At 56.6% G+C, this 24,341-nt stretch overlaps 1 protein-coding gene across 8 annotated transcripts; it reads left to right on the top strand.

Moving 5' to 3' along the window:
* Nucleotides 1-266: 266 nt before the first annotated feature.
* GPRC5C (G protein-coupled receptor class C group 5 member C) lies at nucleotides 267-22,516 on the top strand. 8 transcript variants are annotated; one of them, XM_027567671.2, is made up of 5 exons: nucleotides 267-291; nucleotides 12,849-13,931; nucleotides 16,493-16,587; nucleotides 18,777-18,926; nucleotides 20,630-22,516. In XM_027567671.2, the coding sequence occupies exons 2-5, from the start codon at nucleotides 12,881-12,883 to the stop codon at nucleotides 20,660-20,662; spliced, it is 1,329 nt and encodes a 442-aa protein (XP_027423472.1). In that variant the 5' UTR covers nucleotides 267-291; nucleotides 12,849-12,880; the 3' UTR covers nucleotides 20,663-22,516. The 8 variants fall into 8 exon arrangements, with proteins under 8 accessions (XP_027423472.1, XP_027423469.1, XP_027423468.1 ...); XM_027567668.2 differs by lacking the exon at nucleotides 267-291 and adding an exon at nucleotides 5,416-5,539; XM_027567667.2 differs by lacking the exon at nucleotides 267-291 and adding an exon at nucleotides 5,576-6,627.
* Nucleotides 22,517-24,341: the final 1,825 nt, after the last annotated feature.

Genomic DNA, 24,341 nt, shown 5'->3' on the forward strand with positions numbered 1-24,341 from the left:
CACCATCCGTGGTTCTGAACTTTGCGTAATGCCTGAACTCTGCCTTACCATCAGAGGGGAGGAGAAGAACAGCGTTGGAAACCAAAGGGGCTGAAATTTCAGCTGCTGCCAGGCAGCCCGGAGCTCCAGCACAGTCCCAGAATAGCGCGGCTAGGTTCCCGGCAGCGTCGGGCTGCACGGCAGCTGGCCTTCCGGCAAGGGAGCCCCAAGCTGAGCGGGGGGGATCAGCTGGGACTGGACACCACCCAGAAGCCAGCTGGCTGGGCCTGCCCCGCTGGAGCGCCGTCTCTGGTGAGTGCCGTGAGTCTGGCTGTCCTGTGGCACCCTGGCTTTCTCCATCACCTCGGGGTCCTGGCTGAGTTCAAGAGTCAGGGTGCCCTCTGATCCCAGGCAAGCGGGTGGGGGCAGCGACTCGGTCTTTTGAATGCTGTTGAGAGAATTGTGTTGGTGGCTGGCGGGGCTGGTGAGCGGGCCCGAAGGCAGGGCGGGCTGCAGTGTGTGCGGAGGGGACGGGAGTGACCGTAGGGGCCAGCGGCCACCCAGAGAACAGGGCTGGAGAAGGAAGAAGGGGTTAGAGAGGGAGACAGGTGGCCCTGCCGTAGGCCGGGCAACTGTCTAGCACAGCACTGGCGGGAGGCTGGCTTCAGAGGGTGAAGGGACTGTCAGGAGAAGGGACAGAGTCAGCTCGACGCCAGGGGCTCTGTTGCCAATGTCTCTCCTGTGCAGGCCTGTCCAGATCCTTCCTCTATTTCCTCCCTCACAAATATTGATTGAGGCCCTACTATGGGCAGGGCACCAAGGGAACCAAGACGGATCAGGTACACATCTTTCCCTCAAAGAGCTCACACCCTGGTTGGGGACATAAGACACATACATTAATAAGGTGGAAAAGCTAAGAACCATAGGAGAGATGAGAAAAAGCACTTTGCGGGCACCCCACAGAGAAATGCAAGTCCAGTGGAGTTCAAACAAATGGGTTTTAATCCACGGCACATTGCTTGGCCTTTATGAACCTCAGTTTTTACATCTATAAAATGGAGAGTGTATCTGCTTTATTGAACTCATATGGTTATAAGGATCGAATATATATAAAAGACACTTGAAAATCATACAGCGCTACACAGAGGCAAGCTGTGATGAGGATTGCATTATCAGACCAGCTAGCATTTCTCTGAACTTCCTGGCCTGGAATTCTGGGAGCCAGAGGGAGCCAGGGATCTGAGTAGGGGGTTCATGACCACCGCAAGGCCAAGGCTAGACCCTGAGCCTGCCCTTCCCCTTCAAGAAGGCAGCCTTACTCAGCTCCCAGCCGGTCCGTCCGCTATTCTGCTGATATTTATTGCCTTATTTTATTGTGTGTATAAAGCACTATCCTAGGGGCTGCAAGGAAGGACAGACATGAAATCTGAATCCAATCCCCACCAAGCATATCAGCAATTAGAAAGGCAAGATATTTATGCATAAGATACAATTAATGATGCAGAGTAGTACTAGGCTAGCAAATTCGCCTTAGAAGGGGAGCTCTAGGAGAGAGTGGGAGGAGGACTGAGGGGTGGGGTCACCAGCCAAAAATTCTGGGAGAAGCACAGGACTTTAAAAGGGGACTGGAGCAGAGAGATCCAGAGGGGGCTTTCCGGACTGAGACTTGGGCGGGGCGTGTGAGTAAAGCCACAGGAAGGCAAGTCCAGTGGCCAGACTGGGAGCTGACCTCTCAGGCTGGAGTGGGGAAGAAGAGGGGTTGAGGCTGGCGCCCGGGGTTGAGTGCAGGTTGCAGAGGTCTTGACTGCTGAGCAAACAAGCTTAGTCTTTCACTTCAAGGCAGTGGGAGCCGGCCAAGTTGTCGGCAGAGCGAGGGGGTGAAGTCAGGGAATGTCCCCTGATGGACGGCAGTTTGCAGGGTGACTGGAGGTGTTGAGGAGTGGAAGACTGTAAGCGAGGTAATCAGCTTGGGGCCAGGTAGCCGCTGGAGTGAGGTAAAAGGTACCCCATCCCTGAAATGTTCTCAGATGGGGGTGAGACCCTCCCTCCCCCGAAGGTAAGGGGGAACTAGATGCAGCACTGTGTGCACATTTGTTTTTCATTTTTGGAAGGGGCTCATGGGGGGAGGGGCCTGACTCCTTGGACCCTCTGCTTTGACCCTGCTTCCTAGATCCACTGTGTGTTGATGGACACTCTCCAGACCTGGGCAGCTCAGAAAATCCAGTTCTCTCCTCCACAGGGAAGTGGTCAGTGGCCACTGAGCCATGGACAGGGAGAGGGGATAAGGAGAAGCAGATTTGTGGCCACTGAGGATGGGCTTGGCAGCAGGTGACATTCCAGCAGGCTCTGCCCAAGGCCCACTTCCGGGTACATTTCTAGAGGGATCATCCATGGGTAACCAGTTGTGGGGAATTGCTGTTCAACTTGCCCGCTCCCAGACCCCTGGCTTCCTGTTTCTTAAGGTGCCACCTTGGGACCTGGGTCCTTAAAAAAAAAAAAAACGGGGGTACCGACTAGTGCAAGCGTCAGTCCTATAAACCTAAGAGAAAAGGAGACTTAGCCAGACACCATAGGCTGGGCAGTAACCAGTTAATATGGAGCCTGGGAGCAAGGAGAAGTCAAATGCACAGTCTGTTTACCAGCCAGTTGTGGGGCACCCAGCCGCCTGGTACAGGATTCCAGGCACCTACCTGTCAGGGAGCCAAGAGCCTCCACCCTCAGCTCAGGGAGGGACTGTTCTCGCTTCACTGGGGCCAGGCCACAAGACCAAGGGCACTCAACCCTGGTGGGGGTGAGGGGGCAGCCCTCCCCCTCCCCGGAGAAGGAAATGGCTCCTGAGAGCAATTCCACCAGCTGAAGCTGCAATGTGTACTCCTGCTCCCCATGCAAAAGGAAGTCCCTCTACAGAGCAAAACTGACCTCTAGCCTCCTCACCCCCTGTGCCCCAAGCCAGGTGGTCAAGTTCCTCTACCTGGACTCTGAATGGAGGGCATTGTTGGCTCAGGGGCAGTGGACTTCTCCAAAAGGCAATGGGGCTTGCCTGCTTCCCAGGAAGGCCTTGTGCCGTGGGCAGGGCAGGTGTGGTGGGCAGGGCAGGTGCATACGGCTTGCTCGAGGCCCGTGGTTTGAGGGGAAGGTCGGCGCAGTGGTTTGAGGGGAAGGTCGGCGGCAGACTACTCTCCAGGGGCTGGATCCCCACTCTTACCACTACGGTCCTGACCTTAAGACAATGGAGCTACCCCCAAGTGACCGGCTCTGTGCCAGATGTCAGGGACCACAAGATGCGTGAAACATGTCCCCCTCTTGAGAAGGGCACAGTCTAATTGTGGAGACAACAATTGACAGGCCTGATGAAGATACACTGGGCTAATGATAAATAAACAAATGCATCAAAAGCTGTAGGTAAAGCAACTCCCATGGTTCTTTCTGGGGAAGGTGAGGAAAACTTCACAGAGGGACACTGGGGCTGACCTTTGAGGCAGAGGTGATTTTTGCAAGAATTTTGGTCAGAGAAGGGGGGGGTGGGAGGGAGAGGATGTTGGAGGAAAAAGAAACAGCAGAGGCGAAGGCCCAGAGCATGGCATGATAAGGGTATTCCGATAACCGTAAAACAGAATTGAAAGGTCAGAGAAGACAGGACTTTAACTTGACAGGACTAAGATTAGAGGGGATGCACCAGGAAAGGAGAGGCTGACTGCTGGGCACCTGGGGCACCTGTGAGGGGCCAGCTTGTGTGAGGAACATTCTAGACTCGGAGTCATCTGGATGTTACAGCAAGATGGAAGGGTGGGGTTATCGTGCCCATTGTACAGGAGAGGAAAGTAGGGCCCAGGGTGATGCAGTGACCCATCCAGATCACAGATGGCAGGTGACAGAGCTGCTTCTGACCCTGGGGCCTTGTCAGTCCCTAAGCCTCTAGCAGCTCAGAGAAGGAAGGCTGGGATGGATGAAAGGAGTTTCCATGGCCCAAAAGGAACTCAAGCACCAAATATAAGGGGAGGGAGGGATCCAGACACTCCCCGACAACCCATTAATCCAGGATCTCTCTGCACAGTGGGTGGGCAGTATCCATAGGGGCTTACTTCACAAACCGTTATTTTCTGGTTAAAACGGGAGTTCATAAAGGCTTATATGCCTACGGGTCATTAAACTGGGTGAATGGCATTTGGGGACACAGACAACGCTGTACCCGGAGTTTTGGAAAACAACACACCTCTCACATGACATCCCTTCTAACCAAGGAAGGCTGCTGGTGTCCAGAAGCACCCCCCACCCTCACAGTGGGACTCAGGGGGGCTGGAGTGGGGTGGCGCTCTCAAGATCTGGACCTCCAGTCCCACCACCCCACAGCCAGCCAGGCCCTGCCCCAGGGACTAAAGCAGAAGGCACCAGGGATCCTGGAGGCTCAAAGGGCTGGGTCATCTGCCCCGAGGGCCTTGCTTTGTTTTGAAGGCAGATCTTGTTCCAGAACGAGACGGGGTGAAAAGGGACCCAGCAAACCTTTCTCAGAAAGCTGTCCTACATTTCCAGTGGTGCCTACTGCTCAGGGCTGGCAGGCCTCTTGGCCCACTCCCAGTGGGTGGCCAGGCACCCCATACCCCAACCTTACCCCTGCCTGGGCAGGAACTGATGGGGGAAAACTTGCCTCTTGGGAGAGTCCTCTGTACCTAAAGGAGTTCCAGAAGCTTGAGAGCAACCTGAGAAGATGGGTTGGATCCACAACTCATCTGCCCCCGGCCCACTTCCCCTACACCCATCCCCGGCTCTCAGAATTGGCTTTTCACATATGCTAAGGAGCAACCCTCCCAGCAAACTGATATGGACAATACCTGCCTTGTTAATGAAAGCTACAGTCAGAGGCCAGAGGGACTTACCCGCTCACTTAGGGCTTGCCTTCCCAGCGCCGGCACCTGCCTGCTACACCCTCACAGGAGGGTCCGGGAGACGTGGGACCGGGGTGGAGTTAGGGGAGGGAGACCGAGAGTAACGCACAAAACTTTGCACCAGAAACGCGCTCTTAATCTTAATATTTAAAAAGAACGGAAACAATTCAGTGATCACCGCACTTCCCAGACTTGCAAGCGAGAGCAAGACACAGGGAGGGAGGCAGGTTCTAGAAAACGCAGGGCCCCACCGCCGACCCCGGCCGCGAAGCACACGTTCCCTCCTGGACTGCGAAAAGCCGGTGCGCGAGGGGAGGGGCAGGCCTGAGGTTTATCGCTCCAGCAGCTCCTGGTGATTCATTGAGTTTGACTTCTGCCTGTCGTAGATTGAGGCACACAAACAGCCCCGGAGGTACCCCTCCCCTTTCCCCGCGCCCTCCCCCCAACCTTCCCACCCCCGAGCCCGGGACCAGCCGCTCCCCCCGCCTCCCGCGCGCTCCGGGCTGTGCAAACACGCCCCCCCTGCAGCCCCGCCGCCGGCTGGCTCCGACCGCGCGCTGCTGGCGATCCCCCAGGCAACTCGGCGTCACGAGAACCAGCACCCCGGAGACCCGGCGCCCTGCCCTCCCTCCGCGTCCCCTGGGCCCCGGCCAGGCCCAACAACATCTCCCTTCCCGGTGCGCCGCGGCCCCTCCCGGCCTCCCGTGCAGGCCAACTAGGCCCCGCTGGGAGCCCCCCGGACCGCTCAGCCCACCTCCCGCGGAGCCCGCCAGCCCCAGGGGAAGGCGGCCGGAAAAAATCTGTTGTTTACTGGGCCGGGGAGGTCCCAGACTGGATTCACTAGCCCAGTTCTGCGGTTCCCTTTCTGCTGAATCCTGGGGCCGGAGGGGAAAGGGTGGCAGCTGGCTGATCCACCCCGGGGCAGGGAGTGGGGGTGGGACGCGGAGTGGGGCGGAGGATACCCGAACTCGTGGAAAAGTCCGCGGGCGGCGGGAGGGCTGGACTCGGAGTCAGGGCCGTTGCGTCCCAGAGCGCAGGGACCGCGGGGGCCGGGTTAAACACTGTACCCCGGGGAACATGACCGTGAAGGCTAATTAGGACAAGTCGGAACAGGGAACGGGGACGCGGGGAGGGGAGCGCGCGCTCAGAGTCGGACCGTGTCTGAGGCGGTCGCAGGAAATCCGGGCGCAGGGGAGTCCGGCCCAGGGCGACGTTTGCTCACGGTTCCGAGGGGTTCCGGGCCCGGCCCACGGCGGTAGGGGCGCTCGCGGTGTCCCCCCCCCATGCATGTTTGGTGACCCAGGTGCTGGGGAAAGGCCGCGCGTGTTAGAGGCGAAACAGTCGGCGTGTGGTGTGTCCACGTGTGCAAGCTCGGGGAGGGGAGGGGGCGCAGAAGGCGTGACAAAGACGGACTTTGTGTCTTGAGTGTGCGCCTCGCTCTAGCCCAGAGCAGCGAACTGTGCCCGGCGTGTGTCCCTCACGGGAGAGCCAGGACGAAGGTGACGAAGGCTCGGTGAGACGCACCAAGGTGGCCCCCGCGCGTGTTCGTGTGTGTGCGCTGGGACATGCGGGGCAGGAGAGGTTGCCCCAAACCGCTTTCCGGAGGGAAAGCCGAATCGTGAAAGTGAGTGCGCGTGAGTGCGCGTGAGTGCGCGCGCCCGCGTGCGGGGGCGTGGCAGTAAACAGCAGCAACACTCTGGCCAGCTCCGCCAGAAACTCCGAGCTCCCTCCCCGGCCGGAAAGTGCGCCTAGCCGGAGCCTGGAGGTGAGTCGGCGGGGGGGAGGGTCTGGCGGGCTTTGTTGCTGTGCAAACGGATTGCACATACCTGGTGCGCTGCGGCCGCCCGATCAGCTCCTGAATGGAGGTGATGTCACGGTGATGCAGGCGCCGGCCCACCCTCGCCCGGAGAAAGGAGCCGAGTGCGGGGAGAGGCCAGCGCCAGAAGGAGGGACCGAGAGCGGCCAGCCCAGCCCAGCCCAGGCTCCCGGGAGAGGCAGGCCCTGCGCCCCGAGCCCCCGCCCGTGCCCCGCCATCCCAGGCCCGGGCTTCGCCTGGCTCCGCGCCCTCCGCCGAGCCCTTCTCACCCCGCCCGCGCTCCGCTTGGAGCTGGAGGTGGCCCCAAACGCCGCGCCGAGTGGGGCGGGCGGCGCGTCCCAGGTAAGGGCTGCTGCCTTCCCGCTCCGCCCTCCCCTCCGCCGCCCGGAAGAGCCGGGTCGGGCCGGCGGGCCGTGGGCGAGGGCAGAAGCCCGACTGTGGAGGACCGGGGGAGGGGGAGCGCGGAGGACGCCGCGCCAACTCTGCTTGGTCGCAGAAACTTTACAAACCCGCGCAAGCTGGGGACCGGGGGTGGGGGAAGCCCGGCGCTGTCCCGAACTCCACAGTCGGTGCCCCCTCCACTCCCGCTGCCTCTCTGCGTGAGTCCGCGGTTAGCAGCGACTGGTGGGCCAGCCTCCTCTCCGGTGCCCGAGGATGGGGAGAGCAGGTTTCTGTGGCCAGAGGGAATGCGTGAGACAGGCTGGGGTCCCTACTCATTCTGCATCCAAGGCCTGGGGAGCGCCAGTGTAGACCCCCGGGGTGAGGAGGGAAATTCTCAGAATCTTCCTGTAGGAAGTTTGGATTCAGACCATAAAAGAGCCGCTACTTCTGGCAGCTTGGCTTCTAGATCCCTCCTACCCCCCAGGGCTTTTCCAGGGCCCTTTGCAGCCGCAGGGGTTGGGTAGCGCCCCTCCATCCTGAAGCCCGCAGTTTTACACCCTGGAAAAGCCAATCATTTAAAAGCTCCATGATCTTGATCCTAAAGCACAGGAACCAGAATGTGTCAAAATAGGTTTTTTTGCACTTGGTGGTCCCCACCTTGTGTCTTATTACGTGTGTGGGGGGGGTTGGGGTGTGGGGCGCATTCCAGAGTGGCATTCCAGAGCAGACCCTTGGGTTGAAGACTTCCACGTTTCAGAATGCTCAGGAAATTTTGGCCCAAATGTCCACGTAATGCGGAGGTCTAGGCTGAGGTTCCCGGAAGCCCCTCCCTTCCCAACCTGATCTCTGATCCCTCTTATTGGTGGGTTTAGTCGCCAGAGCCCCTGGACAGGAGTAAAATGATAAGGCATAAGTACAGGACTCCAGACAGGGGGGTGGGATGGGGGAGAAGGGGAGGGGGTGGGAGGGCTGTTGGTGGGTCCATCCATCTCTCCTGATAGGCTGCTGAGTGCTGGCAGTCGAGGAATGAGGATGCTCTGTGGTATCCCTGGGTGAGCCTAGGTGCCTTTGAGAGGGGGCTGTCAGGGGTCATGGCACCCTTATATGTAACCACAGGCTGTGTGTCTCTATCTTACTCTGTCCTTGAGCCTGGGAGATGCAGACCAGGGCGGCACTGTGAAGCCCATGGTGTCCTCTTCAGGGTGGTCTCCTATGCCCTGGGGGTTCTTGGGTTCTGGTGTGAATGGTGGGAGGTTAGGAGGGGGTTGTTCTGGAAAGATGAGAGGGCCTGACCGCCTCTGATCAAGCCAGTCAGTGCCAGCTCGCCTCTGAACCCACCCCACTGCTGAGGCCTCTCTGCTCCTCCTGGAGAGGGAAACTGGGAGGAAGGGGATTCTGGAACTGGATTGGGCTGACTCAGACCAGAGCTGGGGTGCTGAGTGGCTGAGCTGGGGAGAGGCCGATTTCAGAGGTGATTAAAAATATCTGTATGACTGATTCCAGGGAGGTGAAGCAAAAGGGCCCCTTTGTCCAGGAAATAATCCGAGACTGGGCTGTGCTGCAGTGTTGGTGTTGGAGAAATTCATGGGGCGGGAGGTGGTCCCCCTCCCACTCCCCTCCTTGGTCCCACTGAGAACCCTGAAACAGAAGATGTGACTCCACACTGAAGAAGGCAGGGGAGAAGGGGGCACTGAGTCTGTTCAGCGAAGTCTTTTTTAAGTGCATGCTCAAATGTCTACTCTGTTCAAGGCACAGCACGAGGTGTTTGCAGGGATGCTAAGTTAATAATACGTCTTGTTCACTACCCTCACACACCTTCCAGCTTGGTAGGGGAGACTCATGCACAGAAGAGCCCTCAAGGCTCAGAAGACAGCCAGGAAGTGCAGGCTTTAGGGACCCGCGGGAGGGAGAGCCTCTTAGGCAGAGCTGGGTCCCTCTCTTTGCCGTGCTCTTCCCCTTCTCCGCCGTGTAAAAAGTGGCATGGGTTGCCTGGCTGAATCTGCACTCGGGGAGGTCAAAGGACAAATGCAGAACTCTGCTGAGCTTCCTTTAAATCTGCTGGCCTCCACGGATCACTGCCCTAGGACTGAGTAGGTGTATTCCTGTCTCCATACTCACCCTTGCATTTTTCCGGGGAACAGAGAAATGGATTGTGTCCGGTGGGAATGGTTTGTTTCATCTGGGGCTGGTAAGTTTCAGAGCCGCCCAGCAGCCAGGTACCTGGGCGGGGAGGAGCAACAGCAAGAACAGGTAGGTTCCTCTTTCCTTCTTGGGAGTTCTCCCCGCATTGGTGGGGCGGCCAGAGAGCTGCGAGGTTGCTGGATGCTGGCAGGGTAAAGGCGTGTACTTCTAAGAGCAAGATGGCTCAAGAAGAGTAAGTGACCAGAAGGGTTGTGGAGCTAAATGGGACCTGGCTTGGTTTTGTTTTGTTTTTGCCATGACATGGCTGTTACCAGATTTAAACTTGTAGTGTGGGCTTTGATATCCTTTCCCCCTACGTCCAGTCAGTCCTTAGATTTTATCCGGGAAAGGATCTCTCAGATCTGGCCATTATGGCTTTACCTTTGGCCTCGATCTTTAAACGGGTGAATGTGTCCTCAGTAAATCGATTGCCTGTGCTTTTGGCCAGATTCAGATCTGAAAGCACAACCCTAGTTATGCCGTGTTTGTGCAAAACACAGCTTTCAGTTGACTCCCCATTGCCTTTAGAATGATACCCCAACCTCCTTCCCTGTAGCATTTCTAGTCTGTGTCTCCCCTTACAAACTCAGTTCATACTTGAAGGTGATAAAATACTGAATAAAATGCTGTTGAAAGGTCTTCTCCGTTCTGTCTTTTCTGACCCCTCAGTGGGAAGAGCTTCCTCCTCTGTGTTCTTGGAGCACCTTTCCCTCCCCCAGAGGCAAATTCTGTTGTGTGGCACTTACCATTTTCTCACAGACCTACCTTCTCTCTCGTACTGGATTTTAAAAACCATCAAGTCAGGGAGAAAAACAAAAACAAAAAACAAACCGTCAGGCCAGGGACCGTATTTGTTCATCTTTGTATTTCCCAGAGCTCTGAGAACGACTGGCTTTGTCGTCCCCACCCCCCCACCCCCGCCGCCAAAATGCACAGTAAATATTTTCTGATTGGGAATAATTGCCTGTATCTAATCTGATACCTGGGGGCTAACTCAGGGTGGCCTTTCTCAGGGCTCACTTCCACATCTCCAACTTTACCAGGAGTTCTGGCTGCTTTGCTATGAGCCCCAAACACCCAAGATGGGGTTGAAGGCTTAGGAACCCATAGCGTGTAATTTGCAAATTACCTCTTCCCTGGAGTGGTTCATTGTTTCTCCTTACCCATCAATCCTCCACCCTTCTTTTTTCTTTTCCAGCACTTGTAAATACAGTTTATGCTTTATTGATTTACGATTGCACAAAGTCCCCTACGAAAGCTTATTTAAATCTCGATGCAGGGGAAACGTGCTTTTGCGTTAGAAGTCAAGAGAAACTGAGTTCTGACCCTGCAGTTACTTAGGAAAACAACAAAGATGTTAGCTTATTAAGATTTTATTTATTTATTTTTTAACAGAGAGAGGGAACACAAGCAGGGAGAGTGGGAGAGGGAGAAGCAGGCTTCCCGCCGAGCAGGGAGCCCGATGTGGGACTCGATCCCAGGACCCTGGGATCATGACCTGAGCCCAAGGCAGACGCTTAACGACTGAGCCACCCAGGCGCCCAAGATGTTAGCTTATTAAGAGTTAATGATAGGTAGTATTTGGAGGAAAAGCAAGCTTAACTGAAAAATGAAGTACCTGAGGGCACCTGGATGACTCAGTGGGTTAGGCCTCTGCCCTCGGCTCAGGTTATGATCCCAGGGTCCTGGGATTGAGCCCCACGTCAGGCTCTCTGATCCACGGGGGGCCTGCTTCTCCCTCTCCCTCTGCCCGCAACTCTGCCTGCTTGTGCTGTCAAATAAATAAACAAAATCTTAAAAAAATTTTAAAAAATGAAGTAGCTGAGAAGGTCGAGATACCTGCAGTATTTTCAAGGGGCACTTTGGGTCTGTAGGATACGTTAAAGGACTTTGAAAATTGACGATCTTTATTATGTGGGTTTCACTTAATTTATGGGTTTTGTTTTCCTTGATCCGATAGCACGTACTCTTCCGCTTATCAATTACAGAGAGACAGTTTCCATTGACTGAGATTTAGTACTTTTGTTCGCCTGTTAGAAATTAGGTAACTAGGAATGGTGAAAACTTAAGGGGGTAGACTATGCATCGCTACCCCCAAGGGAAGAAGAAAAGAGGTGGGAAGAGGTGGAACGTGCCATTCCCCTGAGAGCCACTAGTGGTCACGGTCATCCTGGAAAGCTTGGTTGCCGTCTTTCCGGAGAGTTCCGGGGACCCAAGAAGTGCGAGAGGAAGAAGCAGGGTTATAACTAGTTACTTGAAGTGTAAGGGGTAATTTAATGTGCATATCTGTATTCTGCAGTACTTTTGAACTTGGCTGTTTCGAACATCGAGATTCTCTGTTCTCCAAGTAAATTTAAAGTCTTTCACTGATTGGATATTTAATTTCTCTTAACCTGCCACCTTCTTTATCTCTACACCACACAAGGACAGTCCAGCTGGTGTTGAGAGCAGGGGTTCCGTTTTCTTCGCTGCTCATCTACAGGCCTTGGTAGAGCCGCCGTCATCGGGACTGGTCAAATGAGGAGTACGTAGAGTAATAGGGTACCTTCCTGGTGTGAACGAAAGATCCCTTTTTTGCCTTCTGGCTACAGTGCCTTAACGTCTTCCATGACAGATGAGTTCCTTTGGGCGTTGTAGTGCCCTTCCCCACTCTTGCTTTTAAAAATGTTAATGCCTCGGGCGCCTGGGTGGCTCAGTTGGTTGGGCGACTGCCTTCGGCTCAGGTCATGATCCTGGAGTCCCGGGATCGAGTCCCGCGTCGGGCTCCCTGCTCGGCGGGGAGTCTGCTTCTCCCTCTGACCCTCTTCCCTCTCGTGCTCTCTATCTCTCATTCTCTCTCAAATAAATAAATAAAATCTTTAAAAAAAATAAAAAAATAAAAATGTTAATGCCTCACAGGAGGATTTTTGCATGAAGTCATTAACTCCCTAGCTAGGAAATTATTTTATCCTTCGCTTCAGCAACCGAGCTAGACAAAGAAGTTTGGATTCTGAAGAGGAGAGCTGGTGTGAAAAGTGGGCAAATGAAGGGCAGAAAAGGGAGGTGGTAGGGAGGAATCCCAGAGAACTGTCTCTTCGTTTGCTGTGGCTGCAGGTCATGCTTTTCGGGTGCTTGTGAAGTACCTGCTGTGTGAATGAGTGTGTGGCAGGTTGGCCATGGATGTGGGCATCACAGGGGCAGAGTTGAAGGGCACAGTGTCAAGGCTTCTTGAACTCTGAGAGTGTTAGGGCAGGGAGAAAGTGTGGAGTGGCTTGGTTTTGACTTGCTCTCAAACCCTATCACCCTCAACCCAAACCTCAAGAGCTCAGGGAAGGTTCAGATGCTGGTTATGATAGGGGAGGGGGAAACCTGAAAATTTCAGTGACAGATTCCTCCTTTTCCGTGAGTAGGACCAGAGATGACAAATGGGCTTCATCGCATTTGCCTCTCTGGTCAGTTGATATGCCTCCCAGGAGTGCTGTGTCAAGAAGGAATCCGAAGCCCGTGGGGACGGTCTCGTGATCAGCTCGCACTGTCTGCCCCGGTTCAGGACGGGGGCAAGCAAGCGACTTGGGTGTCAGAGCCTGGCCTTGAAGGACTGATTTTGCCTTCTCCCTCTCTGTCTCTAGGGACCCAGCCGGAGCCTGGCCTGGGAGCCAGCATGGCCATCCCCAAAGCCTTGCTGACGTGCCTGGGGCTGCCTGTCTTCCTAATCGCAGGCGCCCAGGCCCAGAACCACGTGCCACCTGGCTGCAGCCCGGACCTCAACCCCCTGTACTACAACCTGTGTGACCGTTCCGGGGCCTGGGGCATCATTTTGGAGGCAGTGGCTGGGGCGGGAGTTGTCACTGCTTTTGTCCTCACCATCATCCTTGTGGCCAGCCTCCCCTTTGTGCAGGACACCAAGAAGCGGAGCCTCCTGGGGACCCAGGTCTTCTTCCTGCTGGGGACGCTGGGCCTCTTCTGCCTCGTCTTTGCCTGCGTGGTGAAGCCTGACTTCTCCACCTGTGCCTCTCGGCGCTTCCTCTTTGGAGTCCTGTTCGCCATCTGCTTCTCCTGCCTGGTGGCGCATGTCTTTGCCCTCAACTTTCTGGCGCGGAAGAACCACGGGCCGCGGGGCTGGCTGATCTTCACAGTGGCGCTGCTGCTGACCCTCGTGGAGGTGATCATCAACACCGAGTGGCTGATCATCACGCTGGTCCGCGGCGGCGGCGAGGGTGGCCCTCTGGGCAATGACAGTGCCGCCTGGGCCACGGCCTCCCCCTGCGCCATTGCCAACATGGACTTCGTCATGGCGCTCATCTACGTCATGCTTCTGCTGCTGTGTGCCTTCACGGGGGCCTGGCCTGCCCTGTGTGGCCGCTTCAAGCGCTGGCGGAAGCACGGGGTCTTCGTGCTGCTCACCACGGCCACCTCCATTGCCATATGGGTGGTGTGGATTGTCATGTACACGTACGGCAACAAACAGCGCAACAGCCCCACCTGGGATGACCCCACGCTGGCCATCGCCCTCGCTGCCAACGCCTGGGCCTTTGTCCTCTTCTACGTCATCCCGGAGGTCTCCCAGGTGACCAAGGCCAGCCCAGAGCAGAGCTACCAGGGGGACATGTACCCCACCCGCGGCGTCGGCTACGAGACCATCCTGAAAGAGCAGAAGGGCCAGAGCATGTTTGTGGAGAACAAGGCGTTTTCCATGGACGAACCAGCCTCAGGTAGGCGGAGGGATACCCTCCCCGCGTCCCCCGTCTGTCATTCTGCATCCTGGACGGCAGGATGGGGGGGGGGTGCTGGTCTCCTGAGGGAGATGGAAGGTTCTCGAATGATCACTGGTGTTCTGCCTTCAAGCCCCTAAATTCCATTTTTAAGTTTTTGTTTTGTTTTGTTTCTAGTACTCCTGTAGTTCATGAATATATTTTCATTGTAAAATTTCAAAGACCACAGATAAAATTCCCCCCAGCTGGCTCCTCCCAGTTCTACCCTGTTCTTTCCTATTCTGGGCCACCTCTGACTGGTATTTTACCTCCACGTGCCTCCGTTTCCTCATCTGTAAAATGGGGATGATAATGGTTCCTGTTAAATAGGGTTCTTGTGAAGATTAAGTTAATGCACGTGCCCAGCACTTAGAAATTACAAGTATTAGCTGTTAGCTGTGTGTATTCCCATCCTTTTACTGTGATTACAACCACCCTTCCCGGACTTGTTTCTCCATTGTGTACGTATTCATAGTCTTAGTTTCCTTTAAAAGTCTTCTCAGTTAAGATTTTGTTCTTTTTTTTTTTTTTTTAAGATTTATTTCTGTATTTTAGAGAGAGTGCGCCAGAGCACATGTGCAAGCTAGGGGAGGGGCAGAAAGAGAGGGAGAGAGAGAGAAGCAGACCTCCCTGCTGAGTGCAGAGCCCCACACAGGGCTCCATCTCACGACCCTGAGATCATGACCTGAGCCCAAATCAAAAGTTAGTTGGATGCTTAACCAACTGAGCCACCCAGGTGTCCTGATTTCGTTCTTTTTAATAAAAGCACTGTGCCACATCCTGATCTCAGCAGCACCCACTCTCCAGCTGGCTTGTCCCCAGGCTCCTGTCCCGGCTCGTTGTTAATGGGATGGGGCTTTCCTGTTGGAGCCCAGCACTAGGGACACCGGCCAGCCGTACAGCCTCGGAGGGGTCAGGCTGAGGGTGTCTGGAAGTGGAAGAGGCAGAAATGGGTGAAGCTTCTGCAGCCTGTGCCAAGCTCCCCTCCTCCCCTTTGGAAGCAGCTTGAGAAGCAGGTGGGCTGGGGGGGCGGCGTGAGGGGAGATGCTTCTCTGGGACACTTGGCCAGTTGAGCTCCTGGCTTCCAAAGGGAAGAGTATTTCTCTGGCATTTGTTAACTGTAAGTAAGGACCCCTAGCATTCATTGAGCACCTACTATGTGCTCGGTGTGCATGCATTTCCTGATGTGTCCTGTGGCGTACTGTCCTTAGTCAGCTGCCTACAGCCCCTTTATCCGATGTGACTGGGAACTGGAGAGCAGAAAGCCCAGGACAGACCCCTGACCCCAGCCGCGGACTGGGCTGAGCAGGATGTTTGGGGGCTTAAGACTTCAGCTGCTTGACTGTCGGTCACCAGCTCTGGGGTCCCTGCCAGAGGGCTGAGTCAGCGATGGGAAGTTCCAGAAGCAGAACTCCCTGCCTCCTCTCTACAAACTGGGGACCCCCCCATCATCTCTGTTTTGGGGAAAGGAGTGACCTTTGTCCTGTCTGGCACCTGATCTGTGATCTGCCCACGGGGTCCACATAACAGAGTGGGACCAGTTGAGTGGGGGTGGGGCTTGTGCACCCACGTCTGCTCCCGCCCTGTGTCTGGCCATGAGGCCCACGTAGTACTACTCATCCTTTGTCCTCGCAAGGCAAACATTCCTGGGGCTGTGAGGGTTTTTTTCTTTTCTTTTTTTTTTTTTTCTCTAAATGGAAAAATCAATCGAGTGGGCCCAGCACTTAGGAAGCCAGCCCTGTATAGTTGTGGTCCCTCGGAGCTGCAGTCCAGCAGCCTGCAGGAGACAGACATCCTTCCACCTGCCCTCACGGCACAGCCTGCCCTCGGGCCCCAGGTGTTGGTCGTCAGCTTTCCTCGGACACCCTGGGAACCCCAGCAGGGTAGAACAGATCGGGACACCAACACACCTGAAGGCACGGGGAGGTATTCTTGGAGCTGAAAACAGTACCGGAATCTTGCCAGGGTGCCACAGGACAGGAGGAATGTACATTCAGTCCTCCTGGTGGGGCTCTGGGTTGTGGGGTCCTGGAGGATCAGCTGTGCCCCTGGGCAACTGGGAGTCTCAGGCTGTGGGGTGTTTGCTCTGCTTACCCTAGCGCCTTGCAGCTGTGGTCTGCAGTGGTAGAGGCCAGAGCTGGAGCCTGGCTGTCTTGGAAGGCCGCCGAAGGCCCATGTGCCCCTCTTGGCCTCTGGCCCCGGAGGGCGCACGGGGATATGAAGGTTGCTGACAGGAGCATTTTTCTTGGCTAAAGGTGGGGGAGGGGTCCTCGCACTGCAGGAAAGCCCGAGCAGAAAGCAGGCAGCATCATGCTCTTCTTGACTCCTGACAAAGGCATGTTGGACTCTGGAGGGGCCCCCACGCCTGCAACCCTGCCCCCCAAGTGGGCCACCCCTGGCCAGGCTTCCTCCCTGGGTTAGATGCTATCCCAGGGCAGGTGAGCCCCCTCTTCCTTGCCCGAGCCCCCTGGGGAGCCCTGCCTGAGAACGCAGCCTCCAAACGGCTCTATGTTTCTTTACAGCTAAGAGACCGGTGTCACCATATAGTGGGTACAACGGGCAGCTGCTGACCAGTGTGTACCAGCCCACCGAGATGGCCCTGATGCACAAAGGCCCGGTGAGTGGGGTCCCCGGGTCTCTGTGACCCCACTGGGGGCCGTGGAGCTCAGCCTGAGCCGGCTGGTGCAGAGGCCCTGTGGCCGGTACAGGCTGGGGTGGAGGTGGTAGGGAGAAGGCAGGCTTCTCTGTCTGGTGCATCAGCCTCAGGGAACAGAGCCCCTCGGCTCCTAATGCTCTTTTCCTGGAGTTGATGTCTCTACTGCCTTCAGCTGCACTGCAGTGGGACCCGCCCTGTGTCATGGGGCATCACACAGGACTGGGGCCCCGGGCTGCGGAGAATGCAGAACAGGTCCTCTTTGAGCTGATGGGAGAGTCCAGCTTTACCCTAAAGGAGCTTAGGGAGGGACAAAGGAAGGTCTCAGCCAGGTAGGGAGGTGGCAATCTTTGGTGCCCCCGTAAAGGCACAGAGGACCAAAAAGTAGGTCTGGGTGTGTATTTACTCCTCAACCACAGCTGTCCCAAGAGGGCCTTGGCTCCCCTCCCCCCACAAGCAGGCTGCAGCTCTCAACCTCATACCTCCCCTGGGTTCTGGAAACCAGATGCTCCATTAGCCAGTGGGCGGTGGGAACAGGAAGACTGTTGGGTTAGATTCTCCCTCCGTATATGTTCCTCCCCCTGGGCTGGCAGTCGCTGTGGGGAGATGTCAGTGACCTGCCTTGGCAGGATGCTGGGAACAGGAAGCCAGGGAGGTCAGCCGGGTGCTGTTCTCATCCCCCTCTGTGCCACGAGCCCCCGGGGCACGGTGCAGTAAATATCAGAAACTTCTGATTTAGATATGAAGGGGCTCCAGCCCCTTCCCTCTCCCTAAGCTGAACCTGCTGCCAGGCGCAGGGGAGGGGCAAGGAGTCTCTGGAGGACAGCAGCAGAGTCTGCTGGTCCCAGCCACTCAGACTGTGGAACCCCCCCCTCCCCAGGGTCCTTCCTCCAGCAGCTGTCTCACCCTGGCCACCCCTCATTTGCCTGGCCACATTCAGTCCTGCTGCCCCAGGGGCCCGAGGATCTGGGTGAACAAGGATATTTTATCTGACCCGGTGATTCTCAAAACATGGTCCCCAGACCCCCCAGCCTTACCATCACTAGGGAACTTGCAGAAAATAGAAGTTGTGTGGGGCCAGGGGTGGGAAGGGCTGATGGTTAGCATCTCTTCAGTGGCATCATCGTGATAACTTGGAATCTGCCGGGTTGGGAGTACCCACCCACGGAGATGAGTGGTGACTGCAGATGGTGGCTCCCTGCCGCCCCGCCCCAGTTAAACATTGACCAGGCCACCACTGGGTAGAGCCTGACTAGGTGTGGCTGTGGCTGAACCAACTGCCCAGGTGATTCTGAGGCACACCCAGGGTTTGAGCCCCACCCGCCTAGATGTTCCAGGAGCTTCCAGGGGCCTGCAAGCTGGGGATTGCAAACCAGCGGGAGGACCACCCGGGTCTGATTCGACTGAAGGTGGTGGGTGGCTTGGGGCCCTGGGGTTAGGGATAAGGCAGGTGGGGCCAGGAGTTCAGCTTGCCTTCAGGCCAGGAGCTGGGATGGGGGCCTTTGGACCTTCCCCACCCCACAGCCATCTCTACCCCACACAGGAGCAGGGCACTGCAGCTCTAGCCAGGGTCCAGGCAGAGAATTTGGGTTTTAAGTCTCCACATCTGATTAACCCGCCCAGGCTTCAAGATAGGAAGTGTGGGCATGCCCAAGGCCTGCCGGCTGTCCTCAGCCACACAGACCTGCCGCTCTGATTGCCACTGGGTGTCCTATTGCCATTTGAGGGCTCGGGGAAGGGTCTGGGGAGAAGGGAGCCTGGGACCATTACAGGCACGTAGTAGCAACTCAGTGTGGTTCACTCTGCCTAGGGCCCCAGGATTCCCCCCCAGGAGTTAGGAGCAGGAGGGGGGAGGCTTGAGAAGAGGATCCTTCTGAAAACAGGGATGCCCTGGGGCCATCCGAGGTGACCAGAGCCCCCTTCTCATGCCTAGAGGCCTGGCGCTCTGCAGGGTGAGGGAAGGGGCTCGAGGTCAGAGGCCAGCCCCTCCGTTTCCAGAGGTGGAGTTACCTATTCCAGGCAGCCGCTGAGGCCCTGCTGGGGGGGCTTGGGGCGGGGGGGGCTGCTGGCAGGCACAGCCCTGCAGGAAGCAGAGTGTTTGTGCATCCGCCCTGGCGGAACCTGGCTGTGAGACCTCCTGTCCTTCCTTCCAGTCCGAAGGAGCTTACGACGTCATCCTCCCACGAGCCACCGCCAACAGCCAGGTGATGGGCAGTGCCAACTCCACCCTGAGGGCTGAAGACATGTATGCGGCCCAGAGCCACCGGGCCACCACACCGCCGAGAGACAGCAAGAACTCCCAGGTCTTTAGAAACCCCTACGTGTGGGATTGAGTCGGCGGTCAGGAGGAGGCAGGCAGATTTCGGAAAGGCCCTTGGGACATGGCCTGGGTGAGGAGCCCCTGGCTCTCCTACTGCCCCTGCCCCCTCCGTGGCTCAGGGCAACTGTGCCTTGGAGCCAGGAAGGCCATCCCTGTCTGCCAATGTCTGTGTGGGTGTCCCAGGGGCTCCTACTCGCGCCTCAGTGTTTGTGGAGCTTCGTGCTCCAGCCAGATAGTGTTCTTCTTGGGGTGGTGGCCGGTCAGTGCCAACATTTTCTGGAGTCTTAAGAGAGATTCCTGCAACCTCGAGAGATTTCTCAGGCGCGTCTGTCCTGGGTCTTGCTCCTCTGTGAGGAGCAAGGGTGCCTAATAAACACGTTTTTGCTTTACGAGCCCTTCCTCTGGGAATGTCGTTTCTGACCCCAGGCTCTTGGTCACTGATGAGCCTCCTCCTCCGTGGGCTGGGGGTGGTTCCTCTTTCTCCTTCCGAATCCGGTTCACAGGAACGTTGCTGCTGATTTTTCCTTCCGTGCAATTAAGTAGCTGACACCTGCCCACAGGGAAGGAGTCTTCAGCGGAGCCTGTGTACCGTGTCGTGTCGCGGGCAGTCAGAATGAACTTCCGGGCCCAGCGCCTGTCCAGGGTCTAGTCCAGCATCTGGGCTTATCTGAGATCAGGCAGCTTTTCCTCCGGGACCCCTTCCCATCCCTCCCCCCCCCCCCCCCCCCCCCCCCCGCCCACAGCCATGCGCAAGGCCAGAGTTGGGAGGGCAGGCCCACCATAGGGCAGCTCTGCAGAGGGTGTGTGTAAGGGAAGGCGGACCAACTTCAGACCCTCTTAGCGGGGATGGCCATTCAAGTGCTCCAAGAGACGTGGTGGAGAGTCACCGGCCTGTGCTGTTAGATGGTGCTGTGCCGAGCATGGGTGGAAGCGGACAGCTTGGAGAACATTGGCACTTATTTACAAAGTGGGTTTCCAAAGGTGGGAAAGGGTGGGCCGGTTCCGGTTGGTTTCATTCCTGGACAGTTATTAACGTGTCCACTGGCTCAGTCCTTTATGGTAAACAAAGCCTTCCCATATCAGCTCCTTTTAAACCTCGTGGCTGCCAAGAAAGGTGGACAGCGCAGCATTCTGTCCTCTTTCCCGAGTCAGAATCCCAGAATCGTGCCATTTTAGGGTCAGACATGGCCTTAGAGGCAAAAGGTGGGGGCTGTCCCTCTCCCGGCCCCTGACAGAGGTAAGCAGACTGACCCACCGAGGCCACAACAGCCTCTAGAGGTGGCCCCACCAGTCAGGTTTTGTTGAGCTCTGTCTTCGAGGCCCACCCTGGGGCCGAGCCAGTGGCCTGGGCTTGGATGAGCAGCAGTGCCGTGACCCTTGGACACTGGCTCCGGGCTTTGCAAAGGGGCTGCCAAGCCCGCCCCTCCCGAGCTTGGGAATGTTTCTACCCAACGAGTCAGAAGCTATTTTCTGACACTGGTCGTAGTGGGGGGAGGAAAAAAAAAGTCTCTGTTGGAAGGGAGAGAAAGGTTGCCGGAAGAAAAACAAACTTCTCCCAGAGTTTCCCTTCTATGTCAGATTGCACCAGCCCCGCTGGGACTCAGACACTGTTTTTAGTAGAAGCCAGAGCTTGGGCCCCTGAGCGGTAGGGTCCCCTTTGACTCTTGTTCTTTCTGGTTACTTTAGGCTCAGTCCCCGCAAAATAAAACGAGATGGTAGAAGCCCTCTTCCCTGAGCCACACGTCCATCCTGATGTCCTCATAACTCTGTCTGGGCTGGGCAGGGCCCAGCACCTTTCCCGCCCTTGTCATTGGAGCTGGGAGGGACCGGAGGCCACCAGCCAGAAGCAGGGGACTGAGTGGGGGCCTGTGAAGCCCTGAGGTGCGTGGCTGGGGCCCTGGGGCCATTCCCTTTGCCTCTCCTGCGTCCCACGTGACTGAGGCCACAAGGATCTACAGAACTGCCCAGCCTGCCTCCATCCCCCGTCGACGCCCTTCCCCTAGTCACAGCCCATGTGTCCCATGCTGTGGTTCTCCAGATGGCCATCCTCAGATGCCCTGTCTTCACACCACGGGCCTTCCTGGCTGTCTTGGTGTCCAGCATCAGCTTGTCCTGCCTGCGCCTACGTGTTTGGAGCCAAGCCCTGGTGGAAGTGGGCTTTCTCATCAGGGCTTCCTGCTACCACCTGGACCGCGGAAGGCCCCTGAGCTGGGACAGAGCTTGGCCCGAGGCCTGGGCAGACGCTGCTCCCCTTCGTGGCCTGTGGGTGCTGGATCTTAGCCCCTTTGGTGCTTCCCTCACGTGCCCCCTTATGCCATGGCCCCATGCCTTCCCCACCTGCAATGAACTGGGGCCCATCAAGACACAAGGTGGGGTTGGGGCTGCATCCTCAGGGGCCAGCTGAGAGTCTTGGATCACATGGGCTGGGGTCTCAGCTGCTCACAGAACTGGGACTCGTGCCATGTCCTGCTGGGCAGGTGTACAGATTTCTGCCTCACCTTGGGCACCGCAAACGTGCTGGCACTCTTCTCTCCCACGACATGCTCCAGAGGGTCCTGACGGCCACCCAGGGAAGTGGGGGGCATCCTTTAGGACCCGATGATGGTGGTAGCAAGGGCGGAGATGTGCACAGCTCCAGACTCACGGGAATGAGATCTCTGTAGCATCATCTCCTGGTTTTGTCCTGCGCTCGGGTACCAGGCAGAGCTGGCTGCCCCAAGGGGGCTTCCCCAGGCGTGCCCCTGGAGCTCTGTGCTCAGCGCAGAGTCACCTCCGGGTGCCCAGGGTGGGGGGAGAGAACAAGAGCAGGGCCCGACCTCACCCTGTGGTCAGCCCACAGCTCTCCAGCACCACCCTCCTGCCCCCAGCAACCTGTGCCTTTGTTACTGGAATATTTCTCAGGCCCCACAGAGAGAGTAGGGCCAGACAGCTGCCTGTGACAGCCCCCTACCCCCCATTGCCACCATTGACTGATCATGTGCTGGGTTGCTTAGCTCCACAAACAGAGTATTACTTCTCTCTGATGGAGGGACGAGGGAGCTCTCTGCACCTCAGACTTTTCTTGATCTAGGTTAGTGGCCCCAAGATCCCTTACAGTGAATAAAGGCACTGTCTTGCTTTTTGAAGTGATAGTCTCATGTGAGTCCTGGCCTTGCCAGGCGGCCATGAAGAGCAGCCTGCAGTGAATGTGGGTTTGTTCGTCTGAGTTCTTTGGGGATCTGGGTGTTGGCTTGGGAAGGATGGGCTCCTGAAAGCTGCAGGCCACCCTGGCTCAGGGACACCCAGTGGCCCTGCTCCCTCCAGGCCTTGGCCAAGTGGAGAAGACAGAAGACAGGTGTGTTTTTAGGAGAGAGGTGCCTTACCCCAAGTGGTCCAGCCGCATCACAAATGAGCCTGGGATGGAAAAAACTAGAAGAGGCCAGAACCTATTGCAGGTAACGTCAGACCAATACCTTGGTAAATTTCACACCCACTCTGTCAAGCTGGTTCAGCTCGAAGCAGAGTAGTTTGGACCCTAACTGCTCAGAATTAAAGGACCTTGTCCTCTGTTACTGAGGAATTCCTGTCACAGAATCCCCATGTGTTCACTGAGATTTTTTCTGGGATTTAATGCATATTTTTAACCTAGTCTCTTCCCTTATAGACCAACAAAGGCTGTTTGATTCCAACTAACTTTTTCTCGGTTGGGGATTTATTCTAAGGGAGGAAACCAAGCCTCCAAAAACAGCCAAGATTTGTGCCTGTGCCTCTCCCCCCTGTCCCCCCAAGGTCTGGGAATGTAGGGATGGGGCAAGAGAGGGGGACGAGCCCTATCATAGTTCTGCTGCGGCCTGGCGTGCTGGAGGCGCACCACTGAGTGACATCCTGGGCTCGTGGGAAGACAGACGGGGCCAGGGGGATGATCAATACCTCCCCTGAGGACCTGCCAAGGGCCACATCCACTATTCTGGTTTACACACTGGTTTCCTGCACTTGATCACACCTCGCATAAGAGCTAGAGGCAGCAAGAAACAGGTGAAGTCACTTGCCTGGGGTCATGCCCTCCAACCCTTTGTTACCAAACGAGGCACTTTCTCCAGCCCCATGGGGTTTGCAGAGATCAGACTCAGGTGCAAGTAACCAGATTTTGTTTCCTGTCTGCTGTGTGCCTTCTACACCCTCCCGGAAGCTGCAGCCCCCGCTTCACAGCAGACCCATGAATTATTTAGCATCTGCTCCAGCCGGGCAATGCTCTGACCTCATCCTCATCCTTGGGCTGAGGGCGCGGCTCTGACCTTCGTCTCCTTGAAGAAGGGATATTGATGGATGGAGGCTGGGGTGGTGGGTCTCTCTGTGGGCTGTGGGTGACTGAAAGGTACAGGGAAGGAAGTGAGGACCAGAAACCAAATGCCCTTTTAGCAGGAGGCAGTTCTGCAGAGAGAACATGACCTAGGAATCCAACAGCTATGGGTTCGGATCCCAACTCTTGCTTACTAGCTTTGTAACCTTGGGCAGCTCAGTTTCCTCGTCTGTAAAATGGAAGTACTAACACCCTGAGTTCATATTTAGTGTCTAGTTCCTCAGGGTCACTCCGTGAAAGTCACAGTCAAGGCAGAGCATCCAGGAGCTAGCTGTCCAGTGTTTTCTGCCCAGACACACTGCCTTCAGGGCCAGATTTCACTGTGTTTTTCCCCTCCGGAGATGCCTCCTTCCCTCATGCATGAGGTCCCCAGCGTGGGAGGGAGAACAGGTTGCTAGGATTGGAGGGGGATGCTACAGAGAGAGACAGACCCTGACTGGCAGGGGTTGACCATCAAGGTGTTAAGAGGGTCACTTGTGGCACAGGGAAGTCAAGAAACTAGGTTGAAGATGGGGGATTGGACTGCTTTCAGTCGACAGCAAATGTTAACCAATACTGAGTTCCTACTCTGGGGACAGAGAGAAGCAAGATCTGGTCCCTGCCCTCTGGGGGCTCGCAGCCTAACTCCTTCTTTGGCAGGTCAGTCCCAAGGGCTGAAGTGGACGGGGTGTTAGTGGGCTCCCTCCTGGATCCATACGGGTTGGCATCCCGCTTTCACCAGCACCCCTCACCCCGCTCCTCGCGTGGGACCTAGTTCTTACTAGCTCCCCTGACTCACTTCCCTCATCTATAAATTGGACCCTGAGCTTCCAGCTCTGCGTAAGCCTTGGAATTGGGACCCCCCGAGTAGCTGAAAGGGGACCCTAAAGCACAGGCTGTGCTGAGGGTGAGACCTCCCAGCCCGGATTCAAGGGCTGGTGCAGAACTGGGGGGAAGCAGAGACGCGTGGGGGGCCAAATCCCAGCGGCTCTCCGCTCGCACCTGGGGCCTCTCCAAGCCAGGGCCCCGGGGCGCCCCGTTCTGACTCGGTCGCCCCGAGAGCACGAAGAGGTCGGCTTC

The sequence above is a fragment of the Zalophus californianus genome, chromosome 16 (assembly GCF_009762305.2).
Source record: "Zalophus californianus isolate mZalCal1 chromosome 16, mZalCal1.pri.v2, whole genome shotgun sequence".
Lineage (NCBI taxonomy): Eukaryota > Metazoa > Chordata > Mammalia > Carnivora > Otariidae > Zalophus > Zalophus californianus.